General features: G+C 34.3%; 1 protein-coding gene across 2 annotated transcripts in view; it reads left to right on the top strand.

Annotated features, from left to right (window-relative positions):
* The window catches only part of LOC136037347 (tyrosine-protein kinase Drl-like), a 227,572-nt gene that overhangs the window by 157,575 nt on the left and 43,806 nt on the right, over window positions 1–26,191 (top strand). For both annotated transcript variants that reach the window (XM_065720022.1, XM_065720021.1), the window contains 4 exons: window positions 391–763; window positions 14,827–14,998; window positions 18,397–18,556; window positions 21,869–22,069. In XM_065720022.1, coding sequence (XP_065576094.1) covers window positions 391–763; window positions 14,827–14,998; window positions 18,397–18,556; window positions 21,869–22,069 — 906 coding nt within the window. The remainder of the gene's footprint in view (window positions 1–390; window positions 764–14,826; window positions 14,999–18,396; window positions 18,557–21,868; window positions 22,070–26,191) is intronic.

Here is a 26,191-nt window from a genome sequence, read left to right as displayed (position 1 = left end):
TTTTGTCCGGGGCCTCTAGAAGTCACTCGTTCACTGTTCTTCTCCAAGACAGCTGTGCAGAAGTTTAGTGGAGGGGAGAGAAATACTGTGGAGGACTTATAAGTAACAGAAGAGACATAAATTGTGTAGGAAATGTTGCAAATTAAAGAAAATTGAAGATTTTGAGAGGGTACGGGGCTGAAAGACCCCTTCAATTTATACGCAAAGCTGCCTACATCTCCGATATTTTAATGCTCGTGTTATCCGGTAGTGAATTAGATTAAGGACTCCTATTTTAAAACTGATTTTAAAAAAATACTAAAATGTCGTTTTCATTGTTTACTTAAAACATTTTTGAATTTTTGTTCTTTAACCTATTTTTTTCGTGTTCTAGAACTGTCTTTATTTTAGGATAACTCCCTCAAACTGCCGTTCGATGTCAAACATATATTTAAGAACTGATCTGATCCCATTTCAAGGAAAATTGAGTAAAAGTGTTGGAAGTGCTAGCTATGCATCAATTACCAGCTATCAAAAAGAACAGCCAAACATCAGTCGAAGCCCTTCGTCGAATCACTACCATACAGGCTCAACTGGACACTATATGTCAAACCCGGTTCCAACTGTAGTTACCCTAGCAAATGGAGAGGTGCAAACAGCTATCAATTATACCACCGTATTTTCACCGTTTTCCATAAGATCTGAGCCTCGGGGTTGTGGAAACTACTATGAATCGCCAGCAGCCAGCACTAGAGCAGAAAGTATGATGTCATACAGCTCTCAGGTATGATAACATTATTTAAATTGCCAATATAACGAATCTCAGGCCTGAAACTAGGATTTTGATTGGATTGGAATGGGAGAGTTGTCAGCCTAATTTGGGTTGAATTTGAAAGAAGGAAAAAAAACACTTTTTAGGTTTTGTCCAGTGTAAAAATATCCAAAACGTAATCATTTTGTATAAGAATCTACTCCAAGAAGGGGGTTAAGTTCCAGTAACAGTCTTGTAGGTAGTCTTAAGGGAACAATGCCAATTATTTGTTATGTTGAGCTGACAGTTTAAAGGAAAGGTATTGCAATATTGTGTCGTATAAAAAAACACGGATGACTTGTCATCTGTATTTCGTATATTCATATTCATCAGTATTTTGTATTGTAACCTGGTTTCCAAGTTATTTTTTGGACGAATCACCCAGTTTAATCAAAGGTTCAAAAATTTCATTGTCTATGAAATCACCGATTTCCAAACTAAAAATCACTAGTGACTGGCACTTTGGTTATTAAATAGTGGCAGTTTGCACGTATTCAGTTTGAATCACTGTCTTGACACTAAAAAGGGTCGAAAGTATATTGGAAGTTCAAATACAACCGGAATCGCAACCCGAATACCAGGTCTAATCTGTGCTACAAGTGGTACTAGTTGCTTCATCATCATTTACACGGTGAATCGTACTGAGAGAAGATTACTCCACAGGTCATATCAGAAATCCAAAAAAATATTGGTGCAAGTCCTATGAAACAAAGGGTTATCGCCATCCTTAGACGCCTTATACATACATTCTACACCACCCTACTCTCTTTTTACAGCACAGATTTAGAACTAGACATCCACACAGGAAGGGTGAATCTTTGGGTCAAGGCTCGCCTTACCCAGAAAAATTCAAATTTATTTAATTTTTTTTTTGTTGGTTTAAGTTCATTCTTATACAATTTTAAAATGGTTGCCTTGTGCCTCAAAGTTTGCAACCAACACTTAAAGCAAACTGAAGGTAAGTAAACAATTCAGTCATGTTTGCAGGCATTAATTTTGAGAATGGTGATATCTTACCACTGATAAGATATTGAGATGGGAGATGGATTGGGTTAAAACAATTAAAAGAAGGAAATATTTGGTAAATATTAGAGAAAATAATATAAAATAATATATTAAATTGAAAAAACTCAATACCCAGGTTAACCCATTTTATAAAAAAAAAGATTTGGCTTACTTACAGATGTATTTCGTATTTCTTTTCGCAGTAGAAAAAGCATAAGCTTAGTTGATATTTATTCTTCTTTTTCTGTAATATTTATTCATTTCTTCAAATACAAATTTTTCCATGGTTATTGCTTGTAGCAGAAAATTGTAAATTCATTTTGTCAGATGCAGATGCGGTAAAAGAATATTAGTCGAAAGCGTTATGGAAGATGTCTTTTCATCAAACTTTTCCATTTACAAAAGTCTTTTGAATAATGTTTTGAAAATGTAATTTCACTAAAAATAATGTTTACATTTTCATTTTGAGTTCGTGTGTTTCTTTTTTCCTTTGGTTAGTTATTTTAGACTAACAAATCGAAATATTGGAAATATAATAAATGGTTATGTCTTATGAAATGGTAAAATATTAAAGCAAATAATAAAGAATATTTTGGAAACGGTTAGATTGGTTAGCTATGGTTAGCTATTTTAGACTAACAAACCGAAATATTGGAAACGTATTAAATGGTTATGTTTTATGAAATGGTAAAAGATTAAAGTAAAGAATAAAGAACATTTTGGAAAGGGTAAGATTTTGCGACAAAATTTGAAGATTTCATTATTTTACTAGCAAAAACTAAACCTGTGGCAGTGAGCCACCAGGAAGTGTTGGAACAAGTTTGATCCGGTCATACCTGTCGTAAACAAGTTTTATGTGCGATTTCCAGGAATAAAATAAATATGCTGAGGGATATTATCATAGCCCTAGATATATTGCGGATATATTGCGGATATATTGCGGATATTATCAATCGATGCATCTACGAAGTGTCTCCTTTGTTTACATTTTGTGACGATTCTGTTCAGTTTCCAGTTTTCTACATTGTCTTTAGGCAATATTGTCGTTTTTATCTCAATGCATTAAAAGTCTAATCCTACCTGTTTTAAAATTTTGTTGGCCCTGGTTCATATCTAGACAGAACCAACTTTCAAAATATTTTTTTTCATTCAGGTCTACGTGACCCTGTCTACTTGACTTGCAAGGTTCAAACTTATCAGAGGCAAACACAATTTGGGCTAATTTTGGGCCTTAACAAACCAATGGAGCCATAATTATTTTCAAATTTGCTTTCATTTTAGGGGTCCTTTTGGCCAAGAAAGTTATGAGCATCATTTAATGCTGATTATATAGTTGAAAGACTAGGCATTTTTGTCTATTCCAATCCATTAAGTATTTTGGCCTGGAATGATAGTGATTCAGCTGATCAAAAAAAAAGGAATAAAAAAAATACAAAAAATGACCATTGCCTCCTTCCTCCCGACAACACTTCAGAAGTTTCTGTTCAACCTCCATTTGTCATTCCTAAGATATTGTACATATGTAATTTCAATGACATGGATATGCAATATCTTTCTATTTACATCCTTTCATCTCACCGAGTTAAATTTCAAGGTGAGCCTGGCATCCTAATACCCCGTAAAATTTCAACTCAGTCCCACAAGACGTTCTGAGATAAAGCTGGCATGCTATTTTGATAGCTGATGGCATGTGATTTCTTCTATTTTGTATTGCTACTTCATCATGAATAAATTCTAGTCCATCAGTGGCTTGCAGTATCAAACGTTTTAAAAAGAGTGGGCATCAAATGTTTATAGGCTTTCAAATGCTGCTATGACAACCTGACAACAAATAGTGTCTTTAGATGTACATCACTGTTTAACCATAAATAGATTGAATGTGTGATAGATTACTATAGTGCAAGGAGGTTTCGATGGATTGGAGAGAATAGATTTGTAGGCTCCTTCTGTCTCTGTCTTCTTCTCAAAAACGTAAGGTCTACAGGGTCCCCCTAACATTCCCTTTAAATTTTCCCTTCATACTCCAATCCAATACAGAGATATTTCAGGTACGCTACTTGGATAGTAATAAACCGCACATTGTTTTTGGATTTATCTTGGTATTACACGTGGAAGAATTGTAATTATAATTGCTGCTTCAACTGCAAAAACTTTCAGATGAATTGGAGACAGCAGGAAAATTAATGACTCCTTGCCCCAAAACTGTACTGCCTGAAGTTTTGAGCTGCACCATCCCCTCCCCCCTTGTGGTTCCCAAGATATTGCAAATATGATCTTTTGATAGATGGGATATGCATTATGTCTTTAGATTTACTTCACCCCCATCTAAGTCAAAAGTTACGGTTCACTTGACCAGTACCTACTAAAAATTTCAACTCGACCTCTTAAGCTGCTCTTGAGATAATGTAGATACCCTTTCTTTTTAACCTGGATAAATTTGGTGTACTTCAATTCTACCATGGATGGATTCTAGTCCTACAAGGATATAAGTGCCATAACACTTCGGCAGATTTGAGACAAAATATGTTTAGCGATGTTTTGCTCCAAGCTATAATTTCTGACGTAGATACTTCAATCCCCCCCCACCGAAAAATTCTTCGAAAGTAATAACTTGATCTTCTACGACAGTGCAGGTATGATATTATCATTACCTAGCAACGCATAGTGCCTTTTTGGTTATTTTGCTACTTTACGTACATAGGTTAAAAATATTAATGGAGTTTGTAGGGCAAAAAAATGTTTCTAGAATCAAATATAAGCCTTTCAACCCCCTTTTCCTTCCCGAAAACACAAAGTTTGAATTCTTCTTGGCCATCCACCTTTCTTTCAACAACAGTACTTTGTTTTCAAATTCACTCCCCAACTTGTTCCCAAGATGTGGAAGAATTAGTATTTCAATCATGTGAATGCACATAGTCCTTTGGTTTAACTCTTCCCCCTCCAAGTAGTCAAAATGTAAGATGTGCTTGCCCCTTGAATGCTTCCAGAACGTTTCACATTGATGCCCGAAGGTGTCTTAAGGTATTGCAGACATGTCATTTTGATAACCTAGCAACGTATCATGTCATCTAAGTTACCTCGCTATTTAACATTGGAATGGCTAGTCCCATAGGAGTTTACAGTGAAAAAAAGTTTCGGTAGACCAGAGTGAAAATTTGCTTAGTCCGTTCTCCTTCCCTCTAATATACGATTGATTTTAAGTCTCCTTGCCCCATCCTCCCCCTTTCTCCTCCTAAAAGTACCTGAAAGTTTCCACTTCTTCTCCCAGCCTGTTGCCAAGGTATTGCAGATATTATATTTCAATGATCTGGACAAATATACTATCTTCTGATCTATGTCTTCCTCTAGCGAAGTCAAATTTTAACATCTACTTGACCCCCCCTCCCCTCACTTCAAACACTGCTTGAAACTTTTAAACTAATCTCCCACATTATTCCTGTGACAATACAGACAATTTGAAAACTCGGATGCACGTTGCGTCTTGCTATTTACTCAGGTTACTCGTAACGACTACCCATATGATTTTCTAGTTATACCCTTCAGAAACTCCAGGAACGTTGGTCAAACGAAGAGCTTTTCTATAAGAATTTAACTTTTAACAATAGAAAACTTTTATAATTTAGGGTCACTTTCCTTGGGAATTTGGGGTTATGTTAACCCCTGAAGTATACCTGTTAGACCTTTCACAGTTTCTAAACTAAATACCTACCTCAAAATTTTTACCACTTTAAAGTGTCAGTGTCATTCTAATAGGAATGTTTATCAAACCTTTTTGATTACTTTAGACAAAATTACCGTCGAAATAATTTTTATTGGATGCCTTTTGGAAGGGCTATGGGGCATCTGGGTAGTAAATAAGAAGAGGAGGCAGCCATTCCCCCCAGTCACTTTTGACTGTTAAAAAAGACGCTAGAGCTTTAAACTTTCAATATTATAAAACCGCTGGAAAGTTTCAATGATCAACCCATCCATAGGAGGTGGCCAGGAGCATTAAAAGTAATAATTTGAAGGGCTTATGTTTTTTCTATGTCTTCCCCTACCAAAGTCAAAAATCGACAACTACTTAACACCCCCTCACTCCACACTCTGCCTGCAAATTTTAAACTCGTCCCCCACACTCTACCCAAGACAATGTAGACAATTTGACAATTTGACAATTTGACAATTTGTTTTATTATATTTTAATCCAGATTAGTATTAGTCAAAGTCTAATACTACTACTACAGCTATTACTACTACTATTACTACTATTAAAACTGCTGCTACTACTACTATTGCTACTACTACAAAAACTACTGCTACTACTACCCTTATTACTTCTTCCACTTCTACTTTTACTAATACTACTACTACTACTAAAACTACTGCTAGCACTCGTGCTAGTTTCTTTATTTGTTTATTGCGCTTCAATCGTCTTTTGGAAAGGTTTATAGAACTTAAAGAATATTTATCTGTGGAAAAATGCTATGTATCCGAATATTATACCACTGTTTATTCAAAACTGTTTGATGTATTTTCTGAATATATCAACCGAAAAGCCTCTATCAAATATTTTACTTTGGATTCAATGCTTTCCAGCATAACTAATTAAAACTCGAACGATTGTATTTGCTTTCTAACTGTAAATATCTTGCTTCCACTTTTCAGAAAGCTTAGTAATGAGGAAAGAGAGGGCTGTCTCAAGCACGATTATTTCAAATAGGTGAGGGATCCTATAATATCCTTTCATTCCCTTGTATATGGCATGGATCTGATCATGACATTTCCCTTTTCTTTGTCAACTGTCATGCATCTTAATACTAATTGGAGTTTGATGTAAAATATGTATTCTTATGAACAGAAATGTATTTCAGCCTCTGACACAACGTAAAGAATGACAAAGCTTAGAAAAGGCTTTAACCGTATTTCTGAATTGTTTATTGTAATTAACACCAATCTGACTGATTATTCTTTTGTTTATATTACTCTCAAAAAGATAATCAACAAAATAAACATGGGAACTTCTAGAAGATCAAATGACAAAAGGCGCGGTGACTCAATCAATTAATCACTTAATTAATAATTGATTATTAGTTAGGCGCGGCGGCTCAATTAATTAGTCATTTATTAATCTATATTAATTAATTATTTGTCCCAAAAAGTGACTCAACAAAATAAACATAGGTGCTACTAAAAGATCAAATGACACAAACCGTGGCGGCTCAATTAATTAATCATTTATTAATTAATAATTGTTAAATAATTAATTAATTTTTAAATAATTATTAGTCCCAAAAATCGAATCAACGAAATAAACATGGACACTACTAAAAGATCAAATGACATGAAGCATGGTGGCTCAATTAATGAATCACTTATTAATTAATATCAATTAATTATTAGTCCCAAAAAACGAATCAACAAAATAAACATGGACGTACTAAAAGATCAAATGACACAAGGTGCGGTGACTCAATCAATTAATAACTTATTAATTAATATCAATTAATTAATAATTGATTATTAGTTAGGCGCGGCGGCTCAATTAATTAGTCATTTATTAATCAATATTAATTAATTATTTGTCCCAAAAAGCGACTCAACAAAATAAACATAGGTACTACTAAAAGATCAAATGACACAAAGCGTGGCGGCTCAATTAATTAATCATTTATTAATTAATAATTGTTAAATAATTAATTAATTGTTAAATAATTATTAGTCCAAAAAATCGAATCAACGAAATAAACATGGACACTACTAAAAGATCAAATGACATGAAGCATGGTGGCTCAATTAATGAATCACTTATTAATTAATATCACTTAATTATTAGTCCCAAAAAACGATTCAACAAAATAAACATGGACGTACAAAAAGATCAAATGACATAAGGTGCGGTGACTCAATCAATTAATAACTTTTTAATTAATATCAATAAATTAATAATTGATTATTAGTTAGGTGCGGCGGCTCAATTAATTAGTCATTTATTAATCAATATTAATTAATTATTTGTCCCAAAAGGCGACTCAACAAAATAAACATAGGTACTAGTAAAAGATCAAATGACACAAAGCGTGGCGGCTCAACTAATTAATCATTTATTAATTAATAATTGTTAAATAATTAATTAATTGTTAAATAATTATTAGTCCCAAAATCGAATCAACGAAATAAACATGGACACTACTGGAAGATCAAATGAGATGAAGCATGGTGGCTCAATTAATGAATCACTTATTAATTAATATCAATTAATTATTAGTCCCAAAAAACGAATCAACAAAATAAACATGGACGTACTAAAAGATCAAATGACATAAAGTGCGGTGGCTTAATTAATTAATCCTTACACATAATCACATAGCCTTGATTTACATAACGACATAAAAATACAGACAGCAAAGAAGAATAAGAGAAAAAAATAAACTATGATCAAACAGTTCATGGTAACGAACTGTACTAAGGAGCGACCCGGCTCAATAGTAACCGAAACTCTAAAAAACGGAAATTTTAAAACAATAGTTACATTAAAAGAATCGCATTTTAATGCTGATTTTAAATATATAAGTTTCGTCAAGTTTAAAGTTACTCATCAAAATTTACGAGCCTGAGAAAATTTGCCTTATTTCAGAAAACAGGGGGAAACACCCTTAAAAGTCATGTAATCTTAACGAAAATCACACCATTAGATAAGTGTATGAGAGGACACTACAGTAGTAGTTTCAAGCTCGTATCTACAAAAATGTGGAATTTTGTATTTTTTGCAACAAGACAGATCACGGATGCATGTTTATTTGTTTTTTTTTGTTTTTTCGTTTTTGTTTCTCAAGGGGTGATCGTATCGACCCAGTGGTCCTAGAGTGTCACGAAAGGTCTCATTCGAACGGGAATTGAAAGTTCTAGTGCCCTTTTTAAGTGACCAAAAATATGAGGGCACCTAGGCCCCCTCCCACGCTGATTTTTTCCCAAAGTCACCGGACCAAAATTCTGAGATAGCCATTTTATTCAGCATAGCCGAAAAACCTAATAACTATGTCTTTGGGCACGACTTACTCCCCCACAGCCCCCATAGGAGGGACTGCAAGTTACAAACTTTGAACAGTGTTTACACATAGTAATGGTTATTGGGAAGTGTACAAACGCTTTCAGGCGGATTTTTTGGTTGGGAGAGGGGTTAAGGGGAGGGGTTTATGCGGGGGGAGCTTTCCATGGAGGAATTTGTGCTGGGGGAAGAAAATATCCATGAAGGGTGCGCAAGATGAATATGAAAAATGAATATGAAAAAGTTCATGTCAACTGAAAGTAAGGAGCAGCATTTAGGCTTAAAACGAACAGAAATTATTACGCATATGAGGGGCTCACCTCCTTCTAATACCTTGCTCTTTACGCTAAAGTAATTTTATTAATTTCAGCTATTTATTCTACGACCTTTGTTATTCAGGGGTCATTCTTAAGGAATTGGGGCAAAATTTAAGCTTTAGTCTAAAGAGCAAGGTATTGACGAGGGGGTGAACCCCCTCATATACGTAATAAAAACATACGAACATAGAAGTTCGTTACGTGAGCTAATTCGTATGTTACGTATATTTTTACTGATAAAAACGCTCGTAAAAAATTAAAAGTTGCCTTTTTAAATAACCAAGTTACTGGAGGGTAACTAGGCCTACTCCCGCGCTCCTTTTTTTCTCAAAATCGTCCGATCAAAATTATGAGAAAGCCATTTAGCCAAAAAAAAAATTAATGTGTAAATTTCATTTTAATTATTCATGTGCGGGGGAGAGGGCATGTGACCCATATACTTTTCCCCCTTCTACCCGAAATTTTGAAAATAATTTCATTGAAAGTGCTACTTTTAGGTATTTTCATAGAAAAACGGAAAAAAGCTAATATACCCACCCCCTAGCTTTTGAAACCTCCCCATCCTAATTTTTCGTGGACTGACACCGCTTTCAGGAAGGCTACTTTAGAAGGTTACATTCAAGTGATGAAACACGCGAGTTGACTTCACTATATATTTCTTCTCATATACACGAACGAAGAATAGCCATTAAACGGTTATAATACTAATTATAACAGATTTTATATTGTTGAAATGAATTGGTAAGATAGTATTTGCTTTAATATGTAAGCAAATGTTTTATCCATACACATTATAAAAAAATGTTAAAAACAACAACATTGAGAGGATTTGAACCCACTTGCACTCCGGTAACTAAACGAAGTTCTAGCCTGTTGACTAAGACAGTCCCCAGGAAATGGTTCCCGTGGAAATTTTAATCATTTTTCTTTATGGTGTCAAGGTAACTAAAATCTTGGATTGCTACAAACCACATAAGGAAGCTCTCAACAATTACAATTTGAAAACCATTTAGTGTCATAGATGGTAGGAATAACTATTTAATGGGACCTGGTTCGTCATATAAAAAGCAGGCTATGTTGTCTGAGGCAGAACTTTTTATTTAATCTGAAGATTTATTTAACAAATTACTACATCAATTTCAATTTTCTAGACTGTCCATGTTATTATTTATGGTCCATACAGATCAGCCATGGGGTGGCGGTGAGTAGTGACGCCTGTCTGCTTTTGAGCACACACATACCCACTATTCCTTTCTTCCTTTAATGATTTAAGTTGAACGCCGATTCCATCAGGGCAAGACGCAGGCGCATGTTAAGTCATAGGTATTTAGGACACATATATCCATGGATTTCGAAACATCCAAATCTCTGGTTTCCACGACACATATATTCCCACGACAGCCCTAGTTATAAACGCACCCGTATCCATAATTTTGATGAGAGCCGAAACATCCAAATCTCTGGTTTCCACGACACATATATTCCCACGACAGCCCTAGTTATAAACGCACCCGTATCCATAATTTTGATGAGAGCCAACAGGTGCATGTTACGTGACTGGAGTTGAGGGACAAGCAGTCTTACATGACTTAGTAGTTACATAAGTTACGAGGCACACACGTGGGTGTTACGCAATGACAGTGCACACATGGGATGTGACGCAATCTTACGCGTGGATGTTACGTAATGATGTGAGGCATACTTGGGTGTTACGTGATAACAGCACACACATGGGATGTTACGTAATGGTGGTACACACATCTGTGTTACTTAATAATTTTCTTTGGAATTTCTTATTCTTTCAAGGTGGTTTTTTTCAGGGAACCTTTATATTCTAATGATTTTTGTCATCATTTGGATTCGAAAGGCCCATTTTCATCCGATGGAACTGTGCCATAGACAGCTGGATCGACGATCTGCTTGTAAAATCATGATTCAGGAAGTAGATTCTACGAAATGACTGATTCTACACGAGGAAAATTCCCGTGTCCTGCTTACTAGAATGATAAAGCTATTGATCATTCATTTGCTATTACTGCAATAATCAAGATGCCGAGGGGAAAATTCGATTAATAGAGTTTGGTTATGCTTGAAGTGCACCTGCCTGCTAAGTAATTCTTTAGAAGGTGATTATAAACCCAGACAAAGTGATTCTTCAATTCTTAGTGATATGATCCTAGCATTTCAGAGTGTCCTTCTTAGAGAATTTCTAGGGATTTTTTCTTAAAAAGTAATGTTAACTTGTTCAAAACATAGGTATACCCATTCTTAGCGAATGTCTAGAGATTGTTTCTCATAGAATGATTTAAGATTGCTCAAAATACAGCAAAATACGGGCAAAAGATATTTGACTTAATTCTATATTTTGTTAATTTTGTCTTGGTAATATTTTCTCTCAATTCCTAGCATGTGACACTCAATGGCTGAATCACCCTCTAGGAAGCAATTTCCAACGCCACCCTAACATTTGATTCTACCGGGGGCCTAGAAACCAAATCCAATAGGTACCTAGAGATCGATTCCAGTGAGACCCTTAACATCCAATTCCACTTGGGCCTAGCAAACAATTCCAGTGGGAGTTGGTAAACTGCAGCAAAAGCAAATATCTAGAAAGATTTGATTCTCTTTTTGATGCAACTGAAAAAGGTGATAGAAACGGGTGATGATTTTATCAAGATTTGAATATACCAGCACGGTAAAAAGTGCTTGATCGATTTTGACTAGTCATGACGGTGTAAGGGTGCTGAAGGACCAAGAGACGTTCTATGATGACCAGAATTTGGGGATGATGATCAGACAATTGATTATCAAACATGTCCTTCATAAACAATGCCGTACGGTGGCGCATCGGTCTCTAAGGGTGCAGGTTGTCTTACAAAATAACGATTGACATGGACGTTTGTTTTAGCCGGAAAAACTATCCCACAGCAAAGCGGTGTTTCCGGTCACATCGTGGTGTGAAACAACAATACTAGCCGAAAAACGACCAAAAAGCTATTGTTTGAAAATTCTAAGGTGGTCAATTGATTTAAAATTACGAAAATCTATACGCATATTGAGCCTCCTGTTTCAGAGGTAGTAATGCTGCACGATAGCGCATTGGTTCCTAACGCTTCATATGAGTAGATGATTTGGTTGAAGCTTGACAAATTGTGAACAGGTTTTTATAATAGAGCTTCGGCTATTATGGAGAACGATTGATCATTTTTTGTATATATTGGGGGAGGAGAGTGACTTTATCGTCAAAAAGTGCGTTTCTTATTTTTGGTGGGTCTTCATATGAACACAGCCAAATTTCCAACTGTCAACAAGTAAACTACTTAAGTGTATATTGACTTAATGATATATTAACTACTTAAGGGTATATTGAGCGATCTCTTGATTGTTTGGATTAAACTGCGATTTTACGTAGGTTATAGGTCCTTGCAAACTTCTAACTAGGTTCATGTCGCCGTATCGAGTGACTTGCAAGCCAATACAGTAAAATTCATGCCTGATTATCAACTGTTTGATCATCATCCCATAGCTTGCTCAATCACTTTGCCATCTTTTGGTCATCAAAGTACATATCTTGGTCCTTCAGCACCTCTAGACCGTCATAACTAGTCGAAAATCAATCAAACGCTCTTTACCTCGTCGGCAGATTCAATTATGGATAAAATAAGCACGCCTTTCTATCACCTTTTCTAGTTGCCTAAAAGGAGAATGAAATCATTCTAGATAAGCGCTAATGATAAGATTCACCGTCCTCCGGTGGAATTTGTGGCTAGAGCCCCGGTGAAATTGAACGTTATGGCTCCTTCTGGAATTGCTCACTAGTGCCCCATCAGAATTAATTTCGAGGCTCCCGGAGGAATTGGATAATAGAGGCCCCAATGGTATCGCTTGCTAGGGGATGGGTCAGCCATTGAGTGTTACAGACTAGGAGTTGAGAGAAAATAATACCAAGAAAAATGAACAAAATTTGGAATTAAGTCAAATATCTTGTGCCTCCATTTTCCTTTATTTTGAGCAAAATTAGATCATTCTCTAAGATAATAGCTATGAACATTCTCTAAGAGGGAGTATTCTCCTTTATATTTAACAAATTTTTATTATTCTCTAGGAAAACATCTTCTGAAATTGTCTAAGAAGGACCCTCAAAAATGCTAAGATCATATATCAAAGAATTGAGGAATTGTACTGTCTGGGTTTATTATGCTCTTCTAAAGCATTACTTAATAGACAGGTGCACTTCAAATATAACCAAACTGTGGTAACACTAAGGAAACTAGGTGTTCACAGAATAGGAAACACGCAATCAATAGCTTAATTACTCTAGTAAGCGAGACATGGGAATGATCTATATCTTGAAAAGGTTATGCATCCCACCTGTGCGCTGTCATTACGTAATATACCACGTGTGCACTGTCGTTACCTAACAGCCACATGTGTTCCTCGTCATTACGCAACACCTACGTGTAAGACTGCGTCACACCCCATGTATGCACTGTCATTACGTAACACCCCGCGTTTGCGCTGCTGTTACATAACTTCTCAGGTTCACACCACCATTACGTAACACCCACATGTGCACCTTCAAAACGTAACACCCACATATATGTCCCGTAACTTAGCACCCGCAGCAACACTTAGCACCCACATGTGTTCCATTCACAGTCACAACCGGGACTTCTAGACCCTGATGTCTAGCATTTCCCACGAGATTGCGTCACTCCCAATAAATCTGCTGAGTGGCGTAAGATTGCGTGACTCTCAACTCCAAATACATAACATGCACCTCTTGGCTGTTCTCGGAATGACGAGATACGGATGCGTTTAAAAAAAAGGGCTGTCTTTGGAATGACGAAAAATGTGTGTATCGAGATCCAGAGACTGGGATGTTGTAGAATCTATGGATGTGTGTGTCACAAAAATTATGACGTAACTTGCTCATGCGTCTTGCCCTGAGGGAAACGCCGTTCAACTTAAATCACTAAATGAAGAAAGGAGTAGTGGGTATATGTGGGCTCAAAAGCAGAGAGGCATCGCTGCTGGGGTTGTGTTAAACATAAAAATTATATATATATATATATATATATATATATATATATTATATTTTGAAAAATTCGTATATAATATATAAGTTAATATAGTACACTGTGAATGTCAGCATGTATTTAGTAAGAATCTGAGTATTCGTTTTGTATGTTTATTAATCTATGTTTAGTAATATATGTGCGTAAATATTAGGATATATTTGATAAATATATTTAGCAAATATATTCATATGTGTACATAATGATTTATTTTAATTCTCTAAAAAAAAAAAAATTAGCAAGGTCAGTGTTTAGTATAGAACTACTATCCTCAATCCTACAGATGTAGGGAATGTTATGAGTCATTTCATCTGAAATAGTTTTTTAGATATATGCTCCATAGACTGTAAAGCAATAATTTCATTTGTTTTAAGTTTCTACTTTATTTTCCATCTCAAAAATTTGGTTTTATTTTAAATTTGTATTAAAAAACGACAGTTTTGGCTCAAATGTATCTAAAATGGTGCAATACGGATAATTTTCCATAGCCAATATATCTAACAGATTAAAAAGAATTTTTCTGCCAAATTTATAGCCATAATATGTTCAAATTTACATTCGCCATCACTACATGGAGAGTCGTCCTTTGAACTTATTTTCAATTCTCAGAGTGATCGTCCATCAGAGCCTTTGGAGCGAATTAAGAGACTAATAGTGCCAAGATTCTGTCTATCAGACACAACTATACAAATAGAGGGAGCTTTTAGTAAAATTTTAGTTGGAACATTCAAAAGACCTGGGATGAAAAAAGAAATTCGAGTTATTGCGAAAACTGTAACAGGTAAGATTGCCTGATTTTATATTCTAGGTCAAACAGTAAGATTTGTATTAGGACTATTGACTCTTCTTCTCTTATGTAGCGAGGATCGATTGCAGAAGAAAATTGGTTGCGCCGTTGGTAAAAAATGTTGCGCGTTCCAAGCGTCTGGAGGATGCATCCCAAAAATTGCTATCTTTGATTTTTTTTTTTTTTAGATTTAAATTCAAGCGCATGCTTAACAGCTCAGTAAAGCTTTAACCAGTAATCTTTATCACTTTTAATTTTGAACCATTTTAATCATTGAATTAAAGACCAGCAAATAATTTATCTTATAATCAAAATCAAGACTATTTTGAATGTTTTCTCTTTTTTAGCTTTAATAAATCTAAAATTATTAAGACTTTCAGGAATGGATATGAGTATATACAGAAATTTACTTCATAGTCAAATTGTAGTCAACTTCAATCCACATTCATTTGTTATTTGTTTCTTCCAGTAACCTTGATTATGCTGGTAATTTTTTTTCTTGTTTTTCAATATCATGAGAAATAAAAACCCAGCTTGAAAAGAGAATTGTTTTCAGTAAAGCGCAAATTGTGTTCTTGTCTTTATAAGGCACCGGGGGCGTCAGCACCACCACTCTTAGTTTCTGCTCGTTTTTGCGTTTGAATGGGTATTTAATGTAACCTCTTTTCGTCTTGTGTTTCATTTAGATGTTGGTAGTGATTTATGGTAGCTTTACGGCATTTTAAGCAGTTTCATAATGCCTTGGGGACAAAAGTGTTAATTAACAATTGCTTAAAACAAACAATCTGAACCATCAAATTCAACAAAATAAATAGAACGACCTGTGAAAGGTAAATTCAAAATGGGTAAAAATGAACAACCTGGACCAAAAAAATGACAAGACCAATTCGAGCAGCTAAGGCAAAAGGGATTGAAAAAACGTTTGAAGCAATGCTAAACGAAAATGAAGAACAAATAAATATGTGGTTAAACTACTGACGACAACGAGAACTGCAACGAGTCAAAATCGATTTTTAAGATCAAAAAAATATGTGTTTAAAATATAAATGAAGAATAAAAAATAAAATGCGATTAGAATATTTGTGACAACGAAAAGTACAATTATTCAAAAACGAAAGTTAAGAACAAAGATATATGCGGTTAGAATATAAGTGGCAGCGCGAACTATGAGTCAAAAACAAAGGTGAAGAGCTTAGAAATATGCGGTTAAAATATAAATAACAGCGAGTATCACATCGAGTCAAAAACGGAACTAAAGAACAAAGAAATACACGGTTATAAGATACGCAACAACAACAATCACAACGAATAAGAAACAAAGAGGGTCATGAGTTAAAACTAAAGAATAATATGATGATTATGTTAATGCTGAATTAGATTATCAAATAGAGAATCCCGGTTTTAATATACTTTGAAAAACATATTTTGTGGAAAAAGATTCTATTTTTTTAAAGAGCCGGCAGCTTTTCGATAAGGGCGGAGCTTGAAATTTTCTACAAATTTTGTAAATTCTTTTCTAAGGTATATACTCGAAAATATCTTCAAGCCTAACAGAGAATATGACAGAAATTAGCGTAAAATACTCGTCTGGAATCAGCGTAAAAATTGAAATTCTTTCCAGTATATAATTGATTCTCATTGGCTATTGTAACAGACATGACCGTGAAGAAGAAACACAAAATGAAAAAAAAAATCAAAAATTGAATATTAAAAGACTGAGAATTACCTAAAAAATGAAACTATGAAAATTACGTGAAAAACGAGAGTTTCTATAAGAAAAAGCAAGTCAATTCACTTTCATTCATTTCTCATCGAAACATTTTTTTTTTTTACTATCCACTATTTCCTCCACAAACCACCTGTCAACCTGATTTCTGTTTCCTTATTCCCTTTCTTTTTTCATTTCTTTTCTTATTTCTTTTTCCAGTCTACCTTATTTCTCTTAAGTTTAGTTTAAGACAAAGCATGAAGGAAGCAGAAGGTTCTTAATTTGAAGCTGTTTGAGCTCTATTTATTTGAAATTAGCAAGATTTTTGGAAACCACCTTGGAGAGTGCTGAGCAAGCTTAAGTTAGCTTGTAAGAGAGACAGACTGTCTTAAAATTTCCAAAATTGAAATTAATAGACACGATCGGGCATGACAAAAAAACGTCAAAGAAACGTCAGAACACTGAATTGAATCAAGACAAAATCTTCAAACTTTTACCTGCCCTTCCGCAATAACTTTAAGTGAGGGCCTAGAATTGAACTAGGATAAGCCTTTGATACGCCAAAACGATCCAGGTTCCTGGCAAATATTTTTCGGATTTTCATAACCTAAAGGAAGTCAAATATTCAAGAAAAATCAAAATTTTCCTTTAAGGTGAAAATATATGTTTTAAAATCGGAAAAGTGCCAATATTTATAAAATGTTTACAATATTCAATATGTTATAAAATAAAAAGTGCCAATATACTCCAAAAACTGAGAAAATCATAGTCAAAGTTATGTTTTGCGTTCAATGCTCAGGTCTGTTGGGAAAGTCTTTTGAAAACTCAAGAAAAGGTCGTTTCAGAAACTTTTTTTTAAAACGGATCGTAGAGTCATTGGCACCGCTTTCTTTTTAATTACTGTTCAAGGGGGGTGCTCCCTCCCTTTTTTGAAAATCATGAAGATTTTCTAAGGCTCTTAGTCTTTTAAGGATAACATTAAATATAATCAATCTTTTATATTTGGGATCAGAATATTAAGCCGATTCTTTTGATACATTTATTGATATCGAAATTCCGTTATTTAGTGTTTCTGTTACTATTGATTGTGGCACTCCTTATTTACAGTTCGTTACCGCGAACTGTTTAATACAGTAGGATTTATTTCTCAAACCTTTACGCTACGACACAAGTATCTTAAAGTACATATGGGAGGCATAAGGGATAAATATTCGGTGATGCGCCCCTCACATCCCTCCGAGCATCAAAATTATGAAGTCAAAAGAATTAAGCTTTTTTTTTATTATTACTTGAGAGAATCAATGGTTTTATTTTCTGTACAGGGATATATCAGATCGTCTACGGTATTTATATGTTTTTAAAGGCATTGGGATTAACAACCCCGACTTTAGATACCTTTGGGCCCTAAAATTACCAAGCTGCTACCACGAGTCTTGAGCCATAGGAGTACTGACCCGGGTACCATGGTCTTTATTTTAATGACAATTAATTTTTAACAGCTATGTACAGATACAGATACATTTTTTTTCTACAGCAGAAAAAAACTCAATAACACAATCAGAGATTCTGCAAAGGCTCAATGGCCTATAAAGTAGGAAAATTACGAAATAAAACTTGCATACATTAAACTAATCTAGTCCTAATATAAACTTATGTTCTAATATAAGGCCTTATTTTATTGCAGAGCATGCTTCCTCAGTCCAAAAAACACTACTATTAACGGAGGGAACGTATTTAAGTTGTCTACGGCATAGACACATTCTTCCCCCTGTAGCTGTATGTCTTGAAACTGCAAGGCAGCCTGTCGTTATATATTCTTACCCCGAGAGAGGGAACCTCAAAAGGTACTTACGTTTACTTCATTCATTCCATGTATTTAGTATTTTTTTGGTTTACCTTACTGCCCATTAATTCTGATTATAGCCCTTTATTGCCCATTATGGGGTTGGCTGTATATTTGTTACCAGAGCAGTTTGAGTTCTATTAGTCCAACGGGTTTAGTCTTTCAATGAGGGAGTGTCAGAGAACCACTGCAATGGTGTATGTGATAATAGCGCACAATCAAGTTTTCAAAATTAGAGGTTTGTGTTTTATTCGAAAATGTTTTTCATGCCTATTTCTCGTTTACAGAAATATTTTAAAATAAAATCTTTACTTACTTGACAATAAACCCGAAATAAACATTTAGAAATTTATATATTGTAAACAAGCAATCAACAATATTTGAAAAGAATACCTTTAATGATATCTGTTTGTTACCCAATCTAAGACTATTTGACACGTAATTAGTGAAGTTTTGACCTTTTGAAGGGCGTTTGCCCCTGCAGCCACCCACCTCCGCACAAACAAATAACTCTTCTTGGGTACAAGAAAATATTAAAACTTAAAACGAACATAAATTATCTTGGGCCTGATGAACAGAGGGTATTTTCAACCCTCCCACCTGCACACCAGTTATAGCATTGTAGAGGTTGTTTGCGATTTTGCTGAAGGAACACCTTTCAATATTTTTGTTGACAATAGGAAAATACTTTGGTAGTTCTAATATCGACAAAACATTTATAATTAGCCGCTTGAGCATTTTTATCTATCCTAATTATTTTTCATTCGAATTTAAGAAGTTACTTTAACAATTCAAATGAAATTCTAAGGGAAAGAATGTCCCCCTCCCCATGTTCATGGTAATTGTTTCTCGTTTTGAATATCATTATAGCTCTTTACTTGAAGATTAAATATAAAAAAAAACTAATTTTTTTAGCTGAAAGTAAGGAGCGACATTAAAACTTAAAACGAACAGAAATTACTCCGTATATGAAATGGGTTGTCCCCTCCGCAATCCCTCGCTCTTTACGCTAAAGCTTTTAATTGTTTTAAAAAGTAGAATTGTGGCAAAGAGTCAAACTTTAGCGTAAAGAGCGAGGGATTGCGGAGGGGACAACCCATTTCATATACGGAGTAATTTCTGTTCGTTTTAAGTTGTAATGTCGCTCCTTACTTTCAGCTAAAAAAAAAATTTTTTTTTATTTAATTTCTGAACGTTTTTGAATTAATGCATATTTGGTTTTGGCTCTCCGCACATAAATTATTAAAATGAAATTTGTATATTAATTCTTTTTTTTGGCTAAATGGCTTTCTCTTAGTTTTGATCAGACGATTTTGAGAAATAAGGAGTGGAGAAGGACGCCTTGTTGCCCTCCAGTTTTTCGGTTACTTAAAAAGGCAACTAGAACTTTTAATTTTTAACGAACATTTTTATTAGTAAAAAATATACGTAACTTAAGAATTAACTTACGTAACAAACTTTCATAACCTTATATTTGTATTATGTATACGAGGGGGTTTGTACCCTCGTTAATACCTCGCTCTTTACACTAAATCGTAAGTTTTGTCCCAATTCTTTAAGAATGACCCCTGAATCAGAAAGGCCGTAGAATAAATAGTTGAAATTACTAAAAATACTTTAGCATAAAGAGCAAGGTATTTATCTCCTCCTAAATACCTCGCTCTTTTTGCTAAAGTATTTTTAGAACCCCTCATATGCGTAATAATCTCTGTTCGTTTTAAGTTTCAATGCTACTTCTTCCTTTCATTTGAAAAAAACGTTTTCATTTTTATTTTTCATTGTTTTCTTATAGTAATGCTAGAGAATCCTGCGCCCTTTTCATTGAATTTTTCTTCCCCATGACAGATTATTCCAAGGAAAGATCTTCCAACATAGCCCCCTCTCCTCAGCCCCACCCCCAAACAAAATAAAATCCCCCTGAAAACGTCTGTACACTTTCCAATAACCATTACTATATGTAAACACTGGTCAAAGCTTGTCACTTGCAGCCCCTCCCCCAGGGATTGTGGGGGAGTAAGTCATTCCCAAAGATATAGTTATTATGGATTTCGACTATGCTGAACAAAATCGCTATCTCAAAATTTTGATCCGTTGACTTTGGGAAAAAATGAGCGTGGGAGGGAGCCTAGATGCCCTCCAATTTTTTTGGTCACTTAAAAAGGGCACTAGAACTTTTCATTTCCGTTATAATGAGCCCTCTTGCGACATTCTAGGACCACTTGGTCGATACGATGACCCCTGGGAAAAAAACAAAAAAAAAACAAACAAATAAACACGCACCCGTGATTTGTCTTCTGGCAAAAAATACAAAATTCCACATTTTTGTAGATAGGAGCTTGAAACTTCTACAGTGGGTTCTCTGATACGCTGAATCTGATGGTGTCATTTTCGTTAAGATCCTATGACTTTTAGGGGGTGTTTCCCCCTATTTTCCTAAATAAGGCAAATTTTCTCAGGCTCGTAACTTTTGATGGGTAAGACTAAAATTGATGAAACTTATATATTTAAAATCAGCATTAAAATGCAATTCTTTTGATGTAGCTATTGATATCGAAATTCAATTGTTTAGAGTTTTGGTTACTATTGAGCCGGGTCGCTCCTTACTACAGTTCGTTACCACGAACTGTTTGAAAAAACAATGTTTTTTAAATATTGTTTAAAAAACTTATTGGAGGGGGAAACTCCTCCCTCTAATAATTTGGAGGGGAAAAATATTATATAGTCCATGCCTGTTGACTCTCTGAATGTAGATCCCTCTTGTCCCCAATAAAAATGTTAGTGTTTATAATTGTTAAACATGGCATAGCTTTAGCAGGTATTGTTTAGTTTCCTGATGTTTTTTAAGCATAATTTTTATTATGTAAAATTTTTATTTAGTCCTTTAATGTTAGAAAATACAATAAAACTGGTTTCCAGTAAAACTGCACATACAATGAATTCACATTAAACTAGAGACTTATTACACTGTAGACTGTGCAGTCAACGAATAGTCTATTCTAAAGTGTAGATATGTTTTAACCTCAAATTTGGGAAGAAAAAGAAAGAAAAAAAAGGAGCTGGGTGTGGACTCCAAATAAAGACTTGTAAACAATACGTCCGTAGCTACCCTGGCTTTTGGTCTCATTCTATACCTCTTGTCAAAGAATCTTTACTTAATGCATCTAAGTCAGCATCTGCCTGTAGGTCTATAGATCGGTGCATCTGTGGTGTTGGTTCTTCCAAAGGACCTCAATAAATACAGCATAGATGACAGGAAAACACAAGTTCCATTCTGCGATGACTTTATATCTTTAATTTTTCTCCTATTTTGCAGGTTCCTAAAATCCTGCTTAAAGAAGTTACCCGAAAATTGTGAGGGTATGGATCTCATCAAATTAGATAATAGTGTAGAAGATGACCGACCGCCCTTACATACAAGGGATATTGTAGATATGGCTATACATGTAACTCTGGGCATGTTATACTTGCATAGACATGGTATCATACACAAAGATCTCGCAACAAGAAATTGTGTGTAAGTATATCATATCCTTACCAATCCTTAAATGCTAGGGATATTGTAGATAAGGCTATACATGTAACTTTGGGCATGTTATACTTGCATAGACAGGATATCATACACAAGCATCTCCCAACCATAAATTGTGTGTAAGTTAGTCATATCTTTACCAATCCTTGCAAAAAACATATATACAATCATATATACAATCCTTGCTATTTGAATGGAACCCTGACATGGAAATAACGGACAAAACTTAGATGCATCTTTCCAACAAAGATGGAAGTATTTATCGTTTTATTTTTGATTACAATAGTTACGTTTACGTTTCGTTACGATCGTTTTCATTTCTGAGGGGAAGAAAACTATCTTTTGGGAATATTATTTAAGAGCCATTTTGCTTAAGGAACTATATTCTGGTTTTCATTTTATATTTTCTTATTTACTTATATTATCTTTATGTAAAACATTGTAGGCCCAACTCAAACAATATTATAATAAGCTCTGCGAAAAACTTGTTTCGATCCCAGTTTCTAGGGAATGTCGATCATAGTGGCTAGGCCACTTTTTACAGATTAAGGGTCGAAGATTCCTATGGATTGGGCCCCTTGGCCATTGATTTGGGGCCAAACAAACAGCAGATTGCCCCAAAATGGGGTAGTGAAACCAACTGAAAGTTTATGGATTTAAATGATATTGAAATTTAATAAGATGGCTGAAAACTAAAGGTTTGAATAGATTTAGATGGGTGAGGGGCGTGTTCAGCTATATTGACCCCATGGGGACTGGTGCTGCAAATAGTTGTTACTATTAGCAGTGGTATATGTTCTTTGTTTTGGCTTTTATTTTTTCCACTGTTTAGCATTTACCTTTAGTCTAATTTTTCCATAGCACCGATACAGATTTTACTTTTTGTTTCATGTTTTCATTTTATTGTCTGAATTAAATAAAATTTTATGAAATATCTAATCAAAATATATACATTTTCTTTATTTATTTAGTTCCATTCCAATCTTATTCAGTTGTATTGAGATTTTGAATTCTCCCGAATAGAAATGTGAAAAAAAATGTAAAATAAGAAGTTCTTGGTTTGTAATTTCAAAAAAATTACTTTTTCTTTAGTTCCTGCTTATTTTTCTTCCTTAGTCCAAGTCTATTTCAGCACTGCTGAGCCTCATTAAACTATCTTTTTGAATATCCACTTACTAAATTGTTAAATGCTTACTTTAATTAAATACTTCTTCTAATGAAACTTCACTTAACATTGAAGGCGTAATTTGAAAGGTAATTTGAATCTTTTTATCATATTTTTTGTATTCTTTTTTCTATTCTATTTGTCTTTTCCAGGACGGCATTCAAAACTTGAAATTCTCAGTAATAATTTAAAAAGATGTCCTAATCTATTATGATGCATTTTTAAATGTTTCTTAAAGTTCTTAGAAATACTGTCGTTTTTGCCTCGCAAAAGACTAAGATAGACACGACTTAATGAAGATTAATGGCACCCTCTAAATTAGAGAGCAATAAATAGTTTTTGTAATTTGTGTTAGTGTCTCATCTCATTTAACTTTTTCATTCAACGTTTTTCTATATTTATTTCTTTGGCCTCTAGTACCGTTATTATGAGTAGGAAAAAATAAATACACTTATTAATAGTTGGATATACGTGATAATCTTTCAATCTAGTGAGAGAATGGGCTGACAGTCAATATTCTAAGAAAAGGAATCTGTATAATATATGTAATTGAATTATTTTACATAAGAATTTTACTGAAGAAATGAGTGAATAACCCAAAGTAATTTAGCACTTAATCCTGGAAATGAAATTCAAAATAAAAGAAAGACATTTTCTAAAAAATAGACTTATATTTATACTGTAAACATACCCTTCTTTTTTTTCTTTACATATGCCTAATCTAAGCAAGTTTACCTAGATGTTGAATTTCCACTTATTCGAATTGAACCATAAATTAAATCATTGAATTCAAACTATTTTGTAGGAACTGTAAAACAGTAACAAAAATAACTTAATGAATAAAGATGCTATTTATATTGGAAGGTAAATAAAACATAAATGTAGCACTGAGAATCAACAAGGTCTGATTTTCAAAAAAATTGCAAAAACAATATTAAAGCTGGAGGCGCCGCTTCATTAAACATTGTAATTAAATCATTTCATCTTTTATCCCCCACTGTTAATTATGAACATCAATTTATTCAGTCTCAGTGTATCAATTTATTAATGTCAATATTTCCATATTGTTATGTGTTATTTTTATATTAGTGTTTTATTTAATTTGCATTTAGTTTTATATATATTACATCAATTTAATACAATATGTTATATGTTATATATTATTTATATTTCGTATCATCATTTTCATCAGTTTATTCAACAAATGCATGGACCAAAAAGAACTACAAGCACAACGAAAGTGGAGGACTGCAAGGAGTTTACTGCAAAATGTTGCCTTGGGTTTTGTGTCTTTGCTTCAATATAAGAAAAAATGATAAATCCATTAATACAAATAAAATTAACAAGGTGGGTGGCAAGGGTATAGTAAAAGCCGTTTTTAACCTAACGTTGTCTTAATCTATCATTTTAAAAATAGTAATTAAGATCAAACGCTATTGTTGTAACTGTAAGTGTTGATGACATTCTTAATAATCCGTAATAGAACCATTTTGGATGAATCAAATACAACAAGTTTAACTCATCCACCTAAGTTTTTAAATCGTTCAACCGAATATTGGATGCTACAGCAATGACAGTGGTCAAATATGGCTCTTAAGCATGGGCGCTCCGAAAAGCGGATGAAAATTTACTAGAATTTTTTCCGGAGAAATTGCATACGGACTGTTCTAGGTACCCGGCTGACCGACCGTATTTCGTACCGTAGGTTGTACGAAAGATTTGGTTCAATCCTGCTATCTAGGGCTATAATGAAAGAAAGGTTGAGATGGCTAGGCCACGTTCTGTGGATGAAGGATGACAGATTGCCGAAGATTGTCCTTTTTGGCCAACCGGCTGGGGTTACACAGAAAGCAGGTTGTCCTCGTCTGGGGTGGAAGGATGTCATAAATAAAGATTTGAAGGAAATGGGGACTTCCTGGGAGGGTGTAAAGAAGGAGGCCTTGAATAGATTAGGTTGGAGGAGAAGCATGCGTAGCTCTGCTGGCCTCAGGCGGCTTGGTGCTGCAGTGAGTTATTAGTATAGTGGTAGTAAATACAACAAGTTTAACTCATCCACCTAAGTTTTTAAATCGTTCAACCTCGGCCACCGCATAATTTCCTATTTCCCCTAAATAATAGGAGCTTAGGGTAAATTATGAAGCTGCTACATAACTACAGTTGCAAGATATCTCTTTCAACAATCAAATAATGCACCTTCCCAGCTAAGAAAGCGAACCTATTAAAATGATTTTTCTTTTTACAAATTTTATTTTACAATGACAAGTTTAAGGTGCTCTGTCCACGAATTATGTTTAGTGGCATTTTTTTTTTTATTAACCTTATAAATATTAAGAAGATGGAAGTGGTGGAGCATACTTTAGACAGCAGAAATATATCAAACTGATTGGAACTTGTACATGACTATGTTTCAGGAAAATAGGGATGAAAATACATTCAGTGGGGAAATTTAGGTTTCGGAGTATTCCAAGGAATTTAGAAGGAACAGCCTTTCTAAATGTACCGAACCAGTCAAATGACTCACCCATCAAGAGAGATATAAGTGCGTTATAAGACCAAACTGGCTATATATGATGTTTGACATACAAAAAACTAGAAAGTATAATTAAAAATTAACCAAGAAATCGAGGATGATTTTCAGCTAGTGGACCATTGCCCAGCCGCCCTCAGTGCTCCAAAAAAAGAAAAAGGAAAAGAAAAAGAAAAAGAACTTTTGAAGTGAAGGATAAACTTCATCTATTTCATTCAGCGATTAACGTAACTTGAGTATTGATTTGATTTTTATGAATACGGTCAGATGATCTTGGTTCGAAATGAGAAAGAACATTTTTTTTTGTTTCTTTAAGGATTAATTTATTGTAAATTTGGCTTATAAAAATATCTCCATGATGGAGATACTGGAGATACATTCTCTATTTAAAACTAAAAAAATACATAATTAGAGA

This window comes from Artemia franciscana, chromosome 16 (genome assembly GCF_032884065.1).
Source record: "Artemia franciscana chromosome 16, ASM3288406v1, whole genome shotgun sequence".
Taxonomy (NCBI): domain Eukaryota; kingdom Metazoa; phylum Arthropoda; class Branchiopoda; order Anostraca; family Artemiidae; genus Artemia; species Artemia franciscana.
Note: the sequence above shows the minus strand (reverse complement) of the source record. Positions and strands in the feature narration are given on the sequence as shown.